The 18388-nt window shown below is 36.6% G+C and overlaps 1 protein-coding gene across 12 annotated transcripts in view; it reads right to left on the bottom strand.

Annotated features, from left to right (window-relative positions):
- Positions 1-18388, bottom strand: part of LOC135201365 (cyclin-D-binding Myb-like transcription factor 1) — a 389369-nt gene that overhangs the window by 326304 nt on the left and 44677 nt on the right. For 8 of the 12 annotated variants that reach the window (XM_064230280.1, XM_064230311.1, XM_064230220.1 and 5 more), the window contains exon 2: positions 3641-3731. In XM_064230280.1, the coding sequence (XP_064086350.1) occupies positions 3641-3725 (85 nt within the window). In that variant the 5' untranslated portion in view covers positions 3726-3731. Of the gene's footprint in view, positions 1-3640; positions 3732-4509; positions 4694-5659; positions 5704-18388 lie in introns of all 12 variants that reach the window. The other 4 variants (XM_064230254.1, XM_064230301.1, XM_064230270.1 and 1 more) reach the window with 2 other exon arrangements.

Raw genomic sequence — 18388 nt, 5'->3', positions numbered from 1 at the left:
ACCCCATTGTCAAAAATTAAAAAAATATAAATACTAGTAAGGATATCGGAAAAAATAGGAATATTTAGTGGAAAAAATAATTGAAGAAGTAGGAACAGTTATAAAGTAGTAGAAATAGTAGTAAAGTAGTAGAAATAAAGTAGCAGAAAAATTAGTAAAGTATTAGTAAAATAGTAGTAGGGGAAATAGCTGTACTAGTTTTCTTACTGAAACAGTTATTCCTAGGTTTCATACAGAAACAGCGCATACATCAATGAATGTTCACAGCACTGTAATAATAATAATAATAATAATAATAATAATAATAATAATAATAATAATAATAATAATAATAATAATAATAACAATAATAATGGTAATAATAATAATAATATTAAAAGCAACAGCATCTTGTGACCAATACGTACATACATGAGGCAGTTTATTCACCCCCATTATCATTAACAAGCTATAAAAAACATACATCTCATCACAAATAACAGTCGTCCATAGAAGTCCTTTCACCTTACGCTTTCCTGTTGAATGAAAGTACTCCTCTGCCCCAGCATTCATCCATTCACACAATTTGTCAATAACATCACCACAAAAAAGGGGGGAAAAATGCAGGTGAAAGCTGGTGTGTAAGCAGGAATCCCATTGTCACCCTCCGTGAATCGAGGGGGCTGGGTCTGGGTGCACGTCACAAGATGGATCAGTTATGAACCGCCAACCTGCATCGACAATAGGTTCAATGTCTTCCAAACACACGTTGTCTCTGTCAACCTCTAAGAAATTAACCATATAATCATCATCTGATAGATTTGGCAGGTACTCATACCCTGACTCTGAAACACTATCATCTGACATAATACTGAAAAAATAAAAACATAAAATAACTGCATTCAAAAGGGAGAAAGGTTTAGAATTCAAATCTACATGGTTTATGGACAAAATCGTGATCATCCTTCTCAGGTAATAGCCTGATGCACACTGGCATGTGTTGGCCAGTACCCCTCCTAATATCCCATATGAAAATGACGTCACGACGTCCATCGGACGCTCATTGGTCAGAATGAATTATGGGTGGAGCTTCAGCACCTCTCTCATACACAATACTGTGTCTGGAAACCATCCAAGCTGAAGAAAAAAGCTTTGCTTTTCGAGGAGGGATGAAAGACGTATAAGCGTACGTTGCAGTCTTTTATTTCTGGACCATAAAAGTCGTACGTGTGTACGTCCCAGTGCTGAAGGAGTTAAGAAGGAAATCTCCTATTCTATGTAAACTATATTTACTAGACAAAACATTATGCCCAGTTCAAGGACTTAAGGTTTACCTAGAGGTCATGGCAGACATCCCAAAAGGTCCATTTTTTCCTAAACTCTCGTAACGTTTGCCACAAGCTCGAACAAATACAACTAAACTGTGTATTGGTAGGTGGCATAGATATTCTTGACCTAAAGGCACTACAGCAGCAAATGACAGGTCTTCCCAACAAGAGTATGCTAATTATTGCTGGGGAAGGTTTGACGATACTGCTACTAAGCCTAAAGGTATTTGGAAACTAGTGGCTTGACCCTGGACTTTAAAATGTTTTTGGGTTGTTGGAATTAAAATCCAAGAGGTTTTCATCACCTGTCAATTTCTTTGTAAAGCTCCTTGAGGACAAGACAGTGACTACACTATAAAAAAACAGGCTTTGACATAGGAAAAGCCTATTTTTGGTTGTTGATTAGCCTTCGCTGACGATAATAGAAAGTGCCCTCTTATCCTGAGTCCATTTATACTCTACCATGTGTTATGTTTATCAATGCGACACAATAACCAGCCACAAGACCAGTTAAGAGAATTCTTTGACATCAGTCTGGTCACCATGGAGTTCTGGATAGACCATGGGAAGGGTTATCCTTGGAGACTCAACAGCAGCTACTAAAAATAGGTTCTTCCTACATCAAAATCTGTTTTTTCACTCAGCAAAAATCCATTAGTATAATGCCACTGCAACAACTCTTCAGGACACATCACTGAAGATGTTTGCATTGAGACACACTGACTTTCGAAGTCTTCATGTCATTGTAGAGGTGGTTGCAGGACCCACCTTCCTGGAAGAGGCATGGGCACAGAGCATAAACATTAGGTTCTCCTGAAAGACCCAGGGAAAGCCACCATTCCCAGAGTTTCTGTCTCCAATGCAACTGCAAAGAGGGTCGGATAAGAATGAAAGACCTTCTTTCTTCTACAGAGAGAGAGGGCTTGCCAGAGGAAACCTGACCCTCTAACTGGAAATTCAAGAGTGGCAATCCTCTCTCCCTAGGGGCTTTCCACTAAAACCTCTTTGGTACAAGGACCAAAGGATAAGCTACTCCTTTAGGAGTACAGTGGTCCTCCCATATTTGCGTGGGATGCGTACCAGACGCCCCCGCAAATGGTTAGAACCTGCGAATAGTTGGAACCTTTATAAACATACTTAAAATGGTCTATTTTGTTAGTTAAAACTCAAGAAAGACCCAATAAAAATTTGTATACCTGGTTTTTTTAAGTTTTATCTCAAAAAGTGGATTTTATGGTGAAATTGATAAAAAAACCAGGAATTTGTGAATATTTCTCATAGAAAAATACAGCAAATTGGAGAATTTCCCACGAATATTGGGGGGATATGTTCCAGTGAGAACCCGAATATGGAGGGCCCACTGTAGCAACAACAGACCAAAACTTTGAAGGAGGGGGGAGAGTGCCAAAGAACTCCTTCAGTATTGTCATTGGAGGTGTGCTGCCCTTCAAAAACAAGGGAAAACTTCTTTGGCTCCCTCCTACTCTTCATCAAAAACTTAACTCATTGTTGGGAAGGCCAATGTCAACACTCTGGACAAGGACTGTTACAGTTACATAAAATTAATATGGGCAGGACTCAGACACCCAAGAGAGACATCTGCGCTCAGTGGTAACTGGAAGCAATATGGAGTGCAGATCGACAGGTGGGCAGGGCTTTCCATCCATTGGTAGTTAAAACTCCCTTGTCAATTGGTCTGAATGGCAGTTTCCAGCTAGCATTTGAAGCAATATCATAGGTAAAAACCTAACCTTTGTATTTTTGTTGGAACAAATGTGAGAAAGGGTGTTTCCACTACCAGTATTGTAGGCTACTAAGCTTCAAAAAGATCTAACACTCCTACAAATAATCCATCTATTAGGTAAATTGAGTAAAAGAAAACCCTGTTCTTACATGAATAGTACATCCTTATACAGTAAGTGTAACTAATTAGAGCATTTCAAATGTGGTACACTTCTTGTTGAAACAGCATGGCACACACTTGGAAATATTCTTACACACTAATCTGACCACTGACAAATTGTTACCTATATAGACAGCTTTTGCATCAAAAACCATTTCACAGTAGTACCCACTTTATTCACTGGTGACGAATAACAGATCGGTGAAACATGAGAAATCATAAGCTCCAAATGAGGGCGATTGTTTAAGGGCTTCAAAAAGTTTCAAGGAAACGCTCAAACAAGATACCTCAAAATTTTTTTCATCTCCTGAAATAATTTGGCACTGAGTTAAACCTTACCTAAGTTCTCAGAATTAAATATGCAAAGAGAAAGGCCTGTGTATTATTATAATAACAATGGAAATTTGTGGAAGAAAGCTTCAAAACTTACCTCCCCCATCAGCTTCAACTACCAGTCGGACAGGTGTTGTAACACCAACACCACCTGCACTACCCATGTTACCAACAACTTCCATTATGGTCTGAAATAAAGATCACGGTCATAATTAATACAAAATATGTAAATATATTTGAATTCATTCAGGAACAAAATTGTTAAAACTAGGTCATTTCATAAAGGAAAATGCAATGACCTTGAAACAACAAATTCTAAAAGCAATTTTTTTATTTTTCCTAACATACAAACATAAAATATTTTACAAATGGATTTAAATACAATGGCCATTTAAAATTTACTGATAAGGTGATTAAATATCAGCAGGGAGGGGGAAATGCCACCCACCTTCTGGTTAGCACTCCACAATTTCTTTCAGCCCTGGTGCTATATGAAAGGGGTGGCTGAGGTGGGCCAATCACTAATGAACTTCAGGTCTTTATGTTTGGAAAAATGATATGTTTATAATAAAATAAGGTTTTATATATAATTACCAAGTAATTACATAGCTATTAGTTTCTACTCTACTGCAGCCAAAGACTTGAAATTCAAGGTAGCACTCTTTTCTTTTGGGTATAGGTAACTAATCCCGCCCACTTTTGGGTACAACATAGCTGAAGAGCTCAACTCGTTTGTGCCCTATGTCCATTAGAGGGGAGGTGGGATGACTCCCATTATGTAATTAATTGGTAATTATATATAAAAATATCATTTTTTATATAAGTAACTTACCAAGTAATTACATAGCTGAATCCCACATGACAGGAGGTGGGATATATGGACATACTACGAAAAACCTTCAGAAAAGGAAATGAATTTGTAATAGTTAGTTAGTTAGCATTGTTAAATGCTTGCTGTCACCTTACCTGGTGAGGGAGCTAGCGCAGGTAGATACAGCCTCTGGTCAAGTCTAATCTCAACCTGGGTCGCCTCTATTTTAGTGGGTGCTTTGCAACATGGGAGTACTCCGAAGGTTGCCACAGCACAGACCGAACATACTGCAATTATCACAGATTGTCCCTACATCACAAAGATAATGTGTAACAGCACCTGTGAAAGAGTATAGTAAATTTGGAAGCTGCAGCAAAAAGTTAAACTGGTATACCAGATAATGTGTTATTACAAGTTTTAAGTACACTTAAAAAAATATTTACACTGGTTAGGTGAAATTATTTCATTTTTTCAACATTGCAAATTTTTGGTGTTTTGTATTTAATTCTTTTAAAGTGTTTATTTCATGTTCTGTGAGGTTAGTTTTTGCAATTTTAGTACTTTTCCAAATTTTTCTGTGTTTATTTAATTTTTGCATTCACAATTTGTTCGATTAACTTAGGTGTTTCTTGTTGTTTTAACATTGCATACTTTATTTATTTTAACACTTGTGAAATAACTTGCATTTACTTAGATTTCTTTTCAAATTTTGGTAGTTGCTCAAGTTTAAATTTTACTTGAATGATTTAACTTCTTGATTAATTAATTTTCTTGATAACTCAATAATAATTAAGCAAAATTAAATCAAATTTATTCTTATTTCATTTTGCTTAATAATGAAATCAAGAACTAATTAAATTTTGTGTTGTTTTCGAGTAATAGTGAATTTCCCTGAGATTGTGAATTTCATTTACAAATTTTGAATTTAAAAATAAATCTGTTTGTATTTAAAATTCTTATAACAGTGTTTCATTTACTAATCACCAGTTATATAATTCTACTATTTAGGTAGAAATATAGATTGTTAATTGTGCTGTTTTCCTTCAATTTTATTGAAGCGAGTTAGAACCAGGGAAATGCTTAGACTTTTAAAGTTGTTGTTGGAGTGATGCCCTTTAATTCATTTAATCTCAAATAAAGTTACCTCACACTTATTTTAATGAACTTAGTCTGATATCTTGCACGATTAATAAGTTTTTAAGGGATCACTGTTGCCTTTAGAGTAATCAGTCATATTTTATCTGTGATGAAGGTTCAGGTGTCTGGCTGTTGTGAGATAATGTTTTGCTTAATAAGTGTAGTTACCAGATATTTGGCCGCTTCATGACAGGTTTAATTGGTGCCCAGACCTGGGAAAACAGATTACACATTATAATTCTGGTTTACAGTTAATACAGGTGGTATTAGGGATATATTTTGATATGCAAGTGACCGTATATTTGATTTTACATATTTTTGTATTGAATTGTTAGTTGAGCAACTTAAAAGAGAAATTGGCTCAGTTCAATGTTCAGGAATTTTTAGCAGCTCCTTCCATCCAAATGTTATGTGAATCCACTCTGACTAAGGCACAGTGGAGTGCTTTAGCAGTAACATGTGGTGGTCATGTGTCTAGTAGTATGGTAAAAACACAAATCAGATATATTGCAACGAAAGCATTAATAAACTCTAGTAGAATAATTGATGAAGATGAGGTCAAGAGTTGTTGAATATAGCACAGGTTGATCTTATAAATAAGAAAGAGGAAAAGAAAGAGAAAAGTAATACAGAGTTAGAGTTTAGACACATAGAAGCAGAAGAAAGTTTAAGGTGAAAATGCAGACTGAAAGAGGAGAAGACAAGTAGAAACGAGAAAGAAGAGAAAGAGAAGAAGAGAAAGTAGCAGATGAAGAAAGAGAAAGAATAAAGTTTGGAAGGGAGATGGCACTGATAAGAGCTAGATCCACATTACTTGTAACACCATCTAACCCTACCCAAGGTAATCAAGACCCTGTATTAGGTGTAGCAAGAGTGCAGAAGTTAATCCCTAAGTTTACTGAAGAAGCTCTCCAGATGAGTTCTTTGATCACTTTGAGAAAGTGACTTCAGGTATGGGATGGCCAGAGGATAAATGGTCAGTTTTGTTACAAAGTGTCTTGATTGGTAAGGAAAAAAAGGATTTTGACGTAAGGAAAAATCTATTTCTGGGCGATTGGCTCGTGTCGCCAGGCGAAATATCCTTTAATCTATTATTTCTAGGGTAAATGTACTAACACATACCAGAGAATAAATAAAATAAAGAAAAAGGTCAGTATAACTGACTCGCTCACCCTCTAGGAGGGTGTCGGTATGAACACTAGGCGAGTGAGACCACTACCACGAGCCAAATGCCAATAGAAATCTCCCACTACAAAACCCTCCAAGAGGGGAGCCGTCCCACAGAGAGAGCAGCCTCAACAGTTGATCAGTGTAAAGGCTACAGGGTACTCAAACATAATGTGCTACAATTTTACCAGATGACCCCATTGTATTACAATGAAAGATTCAGAACTTTAAGAAAAAATGAAAAGGATTATGCTTACAAAGTGAGAAGGTGTTTCAAACGATGGTTGGAGGCTGCTTAAGTTAAAGCAATGGTAGATTTTGAGGAATTAGTTGTTCTTGAACAATATCTTAAGGGAATTCCTGAACATAGAAGAACCTATTTAAGATAGAGAGAGGTTAAGAAACTTGTAAGAGAGAGAGAGGTTAAGAAACTTGACAAGGCTGCTACACTGAGTGAAGATTATAATATAATCAGTAGCAAAAGGATCTATAATGCTAAGAACCAGAATCAGCAACGCACAGGTTTTTATTCTCATCCAAATTTCAGGAACAAATTTATTAATGGGAAACCTACAAGTAATAATACCAACATAATGCAAGGTAATACCCCTCAGCAAGCTAATGTGAAATTCTCATCATCCAATTTTTCAAGACAGTTACAGAAGCCTAATGTTCACTGCTTCAAGTGTCGGAGGGCTGGACACTTCAGTCAGGAGTGCTATCAGGCACATCAGCAGTCAAACCCAGTTGGTCAAATAGTAAAAGGTGACCAGGTAAAAAAAAAACTATGAAGAGCATGTAGGGAAGAATCAGACTAAACAAGCAGAGTCTTCAGCACCAATGGAAATGTAACTTCAAACAGTGATGGCTCAGCAGTTTGGAGGCTTTTAAGCCATATATCTATGAGGGTATGCTGACAACTCAAGGAGGGAGTGTGCAAGTACCAGTCAAGGTATTACGTGATACAGGGAGATCAGTTATTTTGATCACGTGAACTGGTGACAGGGAATGTTGATTTTGCTGTGAAGGACTCACTGGTGTAAATGTTCTGTTGGGTAATGAAGTTGGTAGTGTGCCCTTTGTTCCTTGTCCTGTAGTGACAGACAAACTGTTGAGGATTAGTCTTACAGTAGAATTAGAGAAGAGTAACCTCCACCTGTTTCCTAGTTTCCTGTAACTACCAGGAGTATGAAGAGGACTACACTTTTAAGTGAAGAGACTGTGGATTTACACACCCAAGAAGGATCTAGTATCTTTGAGCTTAGAAGAATTGTTCCGGGGAAGTGATGTTCCCCTAGTGCTGACCAAGAAGATTCCCGAGAAGAAGAAGAATCTGTTGTTCTTGAAGAGACTCAAAGTGAGACTCAAAGTAATCAGAGTGTTCCTCAAGATAGTAGTGAAATTACAGTAGCTAAGTTAGCAGATATTGAGAGTTCAGCCCTTGAAGTTGGTCAAGTGACAAAAGAGATGCTAACGGAACTGCATAAGAATGAAGCATTGTTAGCTGATTTGTTCTTCAGAGTTGTTGATGGTAGGTTTACAGATGAGAAAACAGACCAGCAGATATAACAGGAGATGCTGAATGGGGGGAATATCATCAAATTTTGATTTCATATCCATTGCAGAAGCAAGTGGTAGCAGTATCTCATGAGTCTGGACATATGGGAATCAGGAAGACTGTGGAGAAGATAATGAAGCATTTTTTTCTGCCCTGGACTTCACAAAGATGTTAGCAGGTTCTGCAAAGAGTGCCAAATAGCTGGAAAGCCAAATAAAACCGTTCAGAAAGCCCCCTACAACCCATAGAAGATAGAGAACCCTTTAGCAAAGTGATTATAGATATGGTTGGGCCACTTCCAAAGACGAAGGGAAATGAGTATTTGTTAACATTGATGTGTCCTGTGACATGATATCCCGAGGCAATCCCTGTTAGAAACATATTTCCCAAAATAGTTGCTGAAAAACTAGTGGAGTTTTTCTCAAGTTTGGAATACCAGAAATTGTACAAAGTGATAGAGGAATGAACTTTACTTCTAAGTTATTCCAGAATGTGATGAATTTGTTAGGAGTGAAACAACAGTTACCATCAACTGCTTATTATCCAGAGACTCAAGGAGCCTTGGAAAGACATTGAAAAGTATGCTGACAAAGTAGTGTTCTAAGTCAGGAAGAGAACTGAATGTTAGTTTACCCTTAATGTTATTTGAGGTTAGGAATGCTTATCAAGAAAGCATGGGTTGTTCATCTAACGAGATGATTTTTGGTAGAAAAGTGAGAGGACCACTGAAGATTCTTGCAGAAAACTGGGAAGAAAATCAAGAGGAAATACAAAGAGAGTAGGTGAAGAATTTGAGGAAAAGATTGAAAGAGATTAGAAAATTCTCTTTAGAAAATTTGAAAGTGAGTCAAGAGAAAATGAAAAGGAGATATGATGCTAAGACTAAGCTAAGAAGTTTTAGTGTTGGTCAACAAGTGTTACTGTTCTTACCTGTCAAGAGATTTCCCCTCACCAATAAATTTCAAGGTCCTTACAAGATAACTGAGAAGTTAAGTGATACAACTTATGTGATTGAAAGACCAGAAAGAAGAATACGACAAAGGAAGATACATGTGAACCTCTTGAAACCTTACTTCTCAAATACTAAAACTGAAACTCTGTCAATAACACAAACATCTTCATCTACAGAAGAAGACAATGGCTATGAATTGGGACCTGAAAGCAAGATGAATAATTCTTCAATTTTGGAAAATCTGGAGGATAAACCAAAACATCTGAGTGTTGAGAAAGGTGGTGAATCGAGTGAAGTGATTAGAAGTTTCACAGAAATTTTTTCAGATGTACCTAGGCATGAGATCAAGATCAAAGAAGACGGAAAACCCTTTATGTAGAGCTTAATGCTTATCACTGTATCATCAAGATGTTTTGAAGACAGAAGCTGAATATTTGTTGCAGCATGGATTAGCAAAACCCAGTTCAAGTCACTACACTTCTCCATGTGTGTTAGCAAAAAAACCAGATGGCTCATTTAGGATATGTACTGATTATAGGAAACTGAATGTGGCTGACAATTACCCCTTGGCTCTTATAGATCAGTTACTTGATAATATTGGGCAAACCAAGTTTATTTCGAAAACAGACTTGCTGAAAAGACATTATCAAATTCCCTTAGATGAGAATGCTAAGTTGCTGTCGGTTTTTATTACTCCTTTTGGACTATCTCAGTATACTGTTCTGCCGTTTGGTCTGATGAATGCACCTGCAACACTCCAATGAGTGATGGATCAACTGCTAGGATCTATAGAAGGAGCAAGTGTATACCTTGATGACATAGTCATTTACTCTACAACATGGGAAGAACATCTGAAGATTCAGAATAAAGTTTTCAAGAAACTAAGAGAAGCAGGACTAAGAGTCAACCTAGACAAAAGTGAGTTTGGGAAGGCGACTGCTCTGTATCTTGGCTTTGAAGTTGGGAAAGGCCTTCTCACTCCAGTAAATGCTAATGTAGAAGGTATCTGTAAGGCTACTACTAGGAAACAGCGACAGAGATTTTTGGGCATGGCAGGATTCTATCATCGTTTCTGTCCAAATTTCCCAGCCATAGTAGCTTCCTTGACAGACTTTACTAGTCCCAAAGCTAAGTTTGTTTGGACTCCAGAATGTCAAGAATCCTTTGTGAAGGTAAAAGCCACTTTATCATTAGGACCAGTACTTTAAGCTCCAGACTTCAATAGGAAATTTGTGATACAAGTTGATGTCCCTGATTGTGGAATTGGAAGTCTTCTACTTCAAGAAGATGAAAGTAATATCTTACATCCCGTTTGTTTCATGTCTTTGAAACTGATAAAATATCAGAAAGTGTATTCAACCATAGAGAAAGAAACTCTAGCCTTAATCACAGCATTAAAAAAGTTTGAAGTGTATGTGAACAGACCTAGGAATGAAGACATTTAAGTGTTGTCTGATCGCAATCCCCTGTCATTTATACAGCGGATGAAAAATTCATAACCAAAGGTTAAGAAGGTGGTCTTTGTGCTTGCAACAGTATAATTTAAGAGTGCAGCACATTTCTGGTAAGAACAATGTAGTTGCATATTATTTATCCCATTGTGAATTGTTGGATTCAACCACATGATAATTAATCTTCTAGGGGGAGGAATCTTATGTTGTTGCTTTTGCAACGCATAACTTCCCCTCAGTAATTGTATTTGTAAAGTGTCTGTAATATGCTCAGATTCCATATTAAAGTTAGCTTAGATTTAATATGTTTAAATAATCTAGGTTCAGAATTCACAAAAGCATAAGTTACAGTTAGGAAAGAACGTAGCGTGAAAAGGGAGATCTTCATTCACGAAAGCGGATGTAGCTGTCAACACAAGTTCTTCGTGTTGGACCAGTATCAATTGTCTTTGTCTAAACCATGTGACTGATTGCCCAAGACTGCTCAATGATTGCATCATGTTGAAGCTTCTAGAGGTCTTTCTTCTGACTAAAATGTATTGTTTACAATCACAAAGATTCTTACATTCATTTTAGTGATTAGAGATTCTTTTATCATGAAACTGTTTAATTTCACTGATAAATTAACTCCTATCTCTCTCGATTTGTCAAAATAGAATTTGTTGACTGGTAATTTAACTGGGAGATGAGATGAGTGTATCTGACCCAAAATAGTTGTGACGCCATTGTCACGTAAATGCCGAGACACTGCTTGCAACCGTATTTCAATGATTATATTTGTCAAGTTAAGAGACTTTTGTGTTCGGAAACTTTGTAATAATAAAGATTATTCATAGTTGCAATCCCACTTTCTCTCTATTTCTCGTTTTGAAAGAGAGTTATTAAGATAAACAGCAGTGTCTCGTCCCAAAATATTTTCATTCAGCCATTATGGGGCCTTGATATCTTGTTGATCAGTAGTTCCCATATAAAGAGATTCATTCTTAGACTTATAACCGTGCTGTAAGGAGATGCTAAATCTCTCTCTTCCCGACTGAGGGAAATTTTAAATTTTACATTAATGTCAAATTTTGTTCTTACAAGGTCATTCGTAACTTTTAAATTTATTTAATTTCTAAATAGTATAGTGGTTGTTTGTGGAATCTGAGCAGACAGTGTAAATGTGTTTTTGTAATGACACCTGTGAAAGAGTATTGTCAATTTGGAAGCTGCAGCAAAAAGGATAACTGTTATACCAAGTAATGTGTATTACAAGTTTTAAGTACACTTAAAAAAATATTTACACTGGTCAGGTAAAATTACTTCGTTTCTTAAGGTTCTTAACGGATCACTGTTGCTTTTAGAGCAATCAGTCGTATTTTATCTTTGATGAGGTTCAGGTGTCTGGCTGTTGAGATAACAATTTTTTACTAGATATTTGGCCGCTTCATCATCATATATATATATATATATATATATATATATATATATATATATATATATATATATATAAATGTATGTATATATATAATTACATACACACACACACACACACACACATATATATATTATTATATATATATATATATATATATATATATCATATATATAATACATATATACATTATATATAGATTTTATATATATATATATATATACTTATATATACATATATATATATATACATACATATATATATATATATATATATATATATATATATATATACATATACAAAAGACTCAATTTACTTTTGTGTTAGGGGATTTCAATACTAAATGCCAGAGGAGACATACTTGTAGAGTTTGCTGAAAGAAACAATCTAACATGGAGAAGTCCAAACGGAGAAACAAAAAACGAAATAGATTTTATTCTCGGTGGAAAAAGTTAATTCAGTTAAAGATGTAACAGTGTTAAAGAAGTTAAAAGTCAAGCGACAATAGAGTGGTGAGAAGTAAAATTTGTCTAGATCTAAGGAAAGAAAAACTAATTTTAAGAGAGAATAACCACTCTTGTAATAAGAGAAAAATCTGATTAGTTTAGTTTAGCAATACAAAATAGGTACTCCAAGCTACATGATGAAATAGAAGCAAGTAAAGAAGAAATGAAAAGTAACTTGACAAAATTTGTATTGGAATCAGCACAAGAGATAGGTGGAAGAGTTCCTAAACGAGATCAAGTAAAACTATCAGAAAACACCAAAAACTTAATAAAGAAACGATTGGAAATGAGGGTGAAATCCAAGAGAGACGTAATAGAACTAGCAGAACTATTCAAAACAATAAACAAACAAAAAACCCAAGACATTCTTCAACACAATCAGACCAAAATTGAGGAAACACTAAGGAAGGAAAGAAACGTAAAGTTGATGAAAAGAGGACTTGGAACAGGACGCCAACAGATATTTGCTTTAATGGATGAAAATGGAAATATCTGCAAAAGAGATGAAGTTATAAAAATTGCTGAGTATCTCTGTGCAATGCTGTAAAATAGTGATAGAAGAAATAACTTCGTCAATAGAAATAATGAAACACCTGAGTAGGTACCACAAGTAACAGTAGAAGTAAAGAAAGCATTAAAAGGCATGAAAAGAAACAAAGCTGTAGTAGAAGACGGCCTAACAATTGATTTAATAATAGATGGAGAACATTTCATAATAGTAAAAAACGCTGAATTTTACACAAAATGCTTGCAAGAATGCTCGATACCTACTGCTCGGAGAAACTTTATCATTATATTAATTCACAAAATGGGAGACACAAAAGACAGGCCTGAACAATTACCGCCCAATAAGTTTACTCTCAGTAACATAAAATATTTACAAAGATCATATTAAGCCGAATAGAAAGACAGCTAGACTTTAATCAACCAAGAGAGCAGGTAGGTTTTAGAAGAGGGTATTCAACAAATGACCATATCCATGTAATTACCAGCTAAAGGAAAAATCACCAGAGTATGACAAACCACTATGTATGGCATTTGTAGATTATGCGAAAGCTTTTGATTCTGTCTATGAAAGCCCTTCAGAAGCAGAGAATAGATGAATCTTATGTTGGAACACTTGAAGATATCTATGTGGGTAGTACAGCAATCCTAAAACTACATAAAGACAGAAATTTCCATTTGAGAAAGGAGTTAGACAGGGAAACCCCATCTCTCCTAAATCGTTCACAACGTGCCTAGAAGTTTTTAAGAATTTAGATTGGGAAAATGTAGGAAATAACATTAATGGGGAATACCTTAACAACTTAAGATTTGCAGGTGACACAGTTCTACTCAGTGAATCAGGTGAGGAATGACAAAAGATGATGGAAGATTTGCATAGAGAAAACAGAAATGAAGGACTGAAAATGAATATGAGTAAAACAAAGATAATGTTCAATGAAAATGCAGAAACAACAAATAAGAGTTATGGACGAACCTCTAGATTGAGGACAGACATTATTTCCCCAGGACATGAGACCGAAATTAAAAGAAGGATAAGCATGGGAAGGAAAGCTTTTGGTAAAAAAATGAGATTATGAAAAGTAAAATGCCACTTTTTCAAAAAAGAAAAGTACTTAATCAGATGGTCCTACCAGTATTAACTTATGTATCAGAGACTTGGAGCCTTACTAAAGCCTTAGAACATAAGTTAGATACAATGCAAAGAGATATGGAAAGAATAACGATGGGAATAACACTAAGAGACAGAAAAAGAGCAGCATGGATACGAAAGCAAACTATAGTAGACGATATCCTAATAACAAGTAAGAAAAAAAAGCAAACTATAGTAGACGATATCCTAATAACAAGTAAGAAAAAAAATGGGCGGGGCATGGACATATAAAGAGAATGTCAAATAACAGACGGACGAAAAGAATAACAGAATGGGTCCCTAGAGATTGCAAACGAAGCAGGGGAAGGAAGAGAAGACGATGGACTGACGAGCTAAGAATATTTGAGGGTATAGAATGACATAGAAAGACCATAAACAGAAGGGAGTGGAAGGACATGCCCGAGTCCTTGTCCTGCAGTGGACTAGCAACGGCTGATGATGATGATATATATGTGTGTGTGTATATTATAAATATATATATTCTTCTTTCCCACCGTTACCCCTACATTAAGGGGCTGGTTGCCTCATGCGCCTTTCCACTGCCTTATATCAAAGGCATCATAAGTCATGGTTGAATGTTTGGCAATGGGGGTTTTTACGACCGCATGCCCTTGCTGTCATCAACTACAGTTATTGGCAGTGGGCCTAGCCTTTTACTAAAAAGTACAACTGCAAGGCAGCAGTTTCCACAGTTATTAGCGTAGGGCCTAGCCTTTTACTAAAAAGTATGACTGCAAGGCAGCAGTTTCCACAGTTATTAGCGTAGGGCCTAGCCTTTTACTAAAAAGTTCGACTGCAAGGCAGCAGTTTCCACAGTTATTAGCGTAGGGCCTAGCCTTTTACTAAAATGTATGACAGCAAGGCAGCAGTTTACACAGTTATTAGCGTAGGGCCTAGCCTTTTACTAAAAAGTAAGACTGCAAGGCAGCAGTTTCCCAGTTATATATATATATATATATATATATATATATATATATATATATATATATATATATATATATATATATATATACTATACATAAGTAATACCACAGGAAAAAGATAGGTAAAAATCCAAGTCCTTTCATCTTTACTGAGACATTGTCAAGGAATGAATGTCTTTGTAAAGATGAAAGCACTTGGATTTCTGCCTATCGCTTTCCCGTGGTATTCACCTATTTAATGAAGTCACGTGCATCTAATATATATATATATATATATATATATATATATATATATATATATATATATATATATATATATATATATATATATATATATCTATATATAGTATAAGATATATATATAATATATATATATATATATATATATATATATATATATATATATGTATATATATATGTATATATATATATATATATATATATATATATATATATATATATATATATATATATATATATATATATATATATATATATATATATATATATATATATCATATATATATCTATATATATCATATATATATATATATATATATATATATATATATATATATATATATATATATATATATATATATATATATATATATATATATATATCATATATATATATATATATATATATATATATATATATACAGTAAGTCCTCGGGTTACGCCGGTCTCGACTTACGATGTTTCGTGGTTACGAACGCGCCCCCGATAAAATATAAAAAATAATATTTTGCGTCGTTCCGTCTTACGCGGTTTTAGCGTCGTAAGCACCGATAAACAAACGCGAACTAGTTCCGGGCGCACGGCGGAAGAAATACGCTTTGTGGGGGAGAGGACGGCGTCGCTTCGCTACGCTCATTCCTCGCCCATACGCCATTTTGGTTGTTTACAACTGCCTTTCTCTCCCTCGTGTTGTATCGTTTTTGTAACTTTTTGCTCTTTGTTATGGCTCCCAAGCGCAGGCGGACTCTTCTGATGGTAGTGCATCGAAGAAAAGAAAGGCCATCACCATGGAAATTAAATTGGACATTATAAAGCGATCTGAGAAGGGAGAAACGCCAACAAACATTGGCCGCTCGCTTGGCCTTAGCCGTTCGACCGTTGCTACCATTATCAAAGATAAAGAGCGCATCGTTGAACATGTGAAAGGATCTGCTCCTATGAAGCAACAGTGATAACTAAGCAGCGTAGTGGTCTAATAATTGAAATGGAAAGGTTATTGGTGCTTTGGTTGGAAGACCAAAATCAACGGCGTATCCCAGTCAGCCTTATGGTGATTCAGGAGAAGGCGAAAAGATTGTTTGAAGCGTTGAAAAAAGAAAAGGGGGAGGGAAGTGAAAGTGAAGAGTTTGTGGCTAGTAGGGTTGGTTTATGCGATTTAAGGCTCGGGCCAATTACCATAACCTTAAATTGCAAGGTGAAGCTGCTAGTGGGGATGAGAAAGCAGCGAGTGAATTTCCTAAAGCGTTGTCTGAGATAATTAAGGAGGGGGGTTATTCTGCTCAGCAAGTGTTTAACGTAGACGAGACAGGTTTGTTTTGGAAACGTATGCCTAACCGCACTTACATCGCCAAGGAGGAGAAGTCAGCACCCGGTCATAAAGCCAGCAAGGAGAGGCTAACTTTACTTCTTGGGGTAATGCTGCTGGCGACTTCAAACTGAAGCCCTTGTTGGTGTATCAGGCTGAAAATCCAAGGGCACTCAAGGGCATTTGGAAGGGTCAACTACCAGTAATTTGGAAGTCCAACAAGAAGGCATGGGTGACACTTGCAGTGTTTGAGGACTGGTTCGTAAACCATTTTGTTCCAAGTGTGGAGCGGTATTGCGCCTCCAAGGGTATCTGCTTTAAGGTGTTGCTAGTGCTGGACAATGCCCCTGGACACCCTGCCCAGCTGGGAGACTTCAACCCTAATGTCAAGGTGGTTTACCTTCCACCTAATACCACGGCCCTTTTACAGCCTATGGACCAAGGAGTGATTGCTTCGTTCAAGGCCTACTACCTACGAAGGACAATTGCTATGGCTTTACAGGCAACTGAAACCAAGAAGGACTTGACTCTGAAGGACTTTTGGAAATCCTACAACATCCTTGATGCTGTAAAGAACATTGCTAATTCCTGGGAGGAGGTTAAGCAAACAAACATGAATGGTGTCTGGAAGAAAATTTGTCCTCAATTTGTGAATGATTTCCATGGGTTTGAGGACACAGTTCAGCTAGTTGTCAAGAACGTTGTTGCCCTGAGTAAGGAAATCAATTTGGAGATGGAGGTTGATGATGTTACAGAGCTGCTGGAGTCTCATGGCGAGGAGTTATCTGCTGAGGACCTGATACAACTGGAGAAGCAGATGATAGAGGAAGAAGAAGAAGACACCCACCCAAAGCCTAAGGCTTTCACAAGGCAGGACTTGATAAGAGGTTTTGCAGAGTTGCAGCAAGCGTTGTCAACTTTTGAGGCTCAGGATCCCAACTTGGACAGGTTCACTAGGGTTTCCAGAGGCGTCATGGATTTGATGCAGTGTTACAAGGAGATCTTGGATGAAAAGAGGTCGCTCTCTGTTCAGACTAACCTGGAGCAGTATTTTAAGAAGGTAGAGAGGCCTGCAGGAGATCCTGTACCCTCTACCTCAGCTGCCTCTGCTAATCCAGACTCGCCTGCCCCACAATCTCCAGCACCTTCTGAATGTTCTGCTAACCCAGACTCACCTGCCTCAGTATCTCCAGCACCTTCTGTAGGTTTCTAGCCTCACCTAAAGACTCACCTGCCCCAACATCTCCAGTAGTATGTTTCCTGCCTCACCTCAAGAATCACCTGCCTCAGCATCTCCATAGTATGTTCTGCCTCACCTCAAGAATCACCTGCCTCAGCATCTCCAGTAGTATGTTCTGCCTCACCTCAAGAAATCACCTGCCTCAGCATCTCCAGCAACTTCTGGAGGTTCTTTTTCTCTTCACTAACCTCCCCCAGTCTCTCCAGCACCGCAGCTTCCTCTCCAGTGTGCAAGCCAATCAAATTAATAAAGGTAAGGAATTGTTCTCTCGTTGTTATTGATAGGTATTTACATTAAATCATGTGGTATTTTTCAATGTTCCGACTTACGCTGAAAATCGTGTTACGACGCATCTTAAGAACGGATCAACGTCGTAACTCGAGGACCCCCTGTATATATATATATATATTAGATGCACGTGACTTCATTAAATAGGTGAATACCACGGGAAAGCGATATATATATATATATATATATATATAT

The sequence above is a fragment of the Macrobrachium nipponense genome, chromosome 23 (genome assembly GCF_015104395.2).
Source record: "Macrobrachium nipponense isolate FS-2020 chromosome 23, ASM1510439v2, whole genome shotgun sequence".
Taxonomy (NCBI): Eukaryota; Metazoa; Arthropoda; class Malacostraca; order Decapoda; family Palaemonidae; genus Macrobrachium; species Macrobrachium nipponense.
Note: the sequence above shows the minus strand (reverse complement) of the source record. Positions and strands in the feature narration are given on the sequence as shown.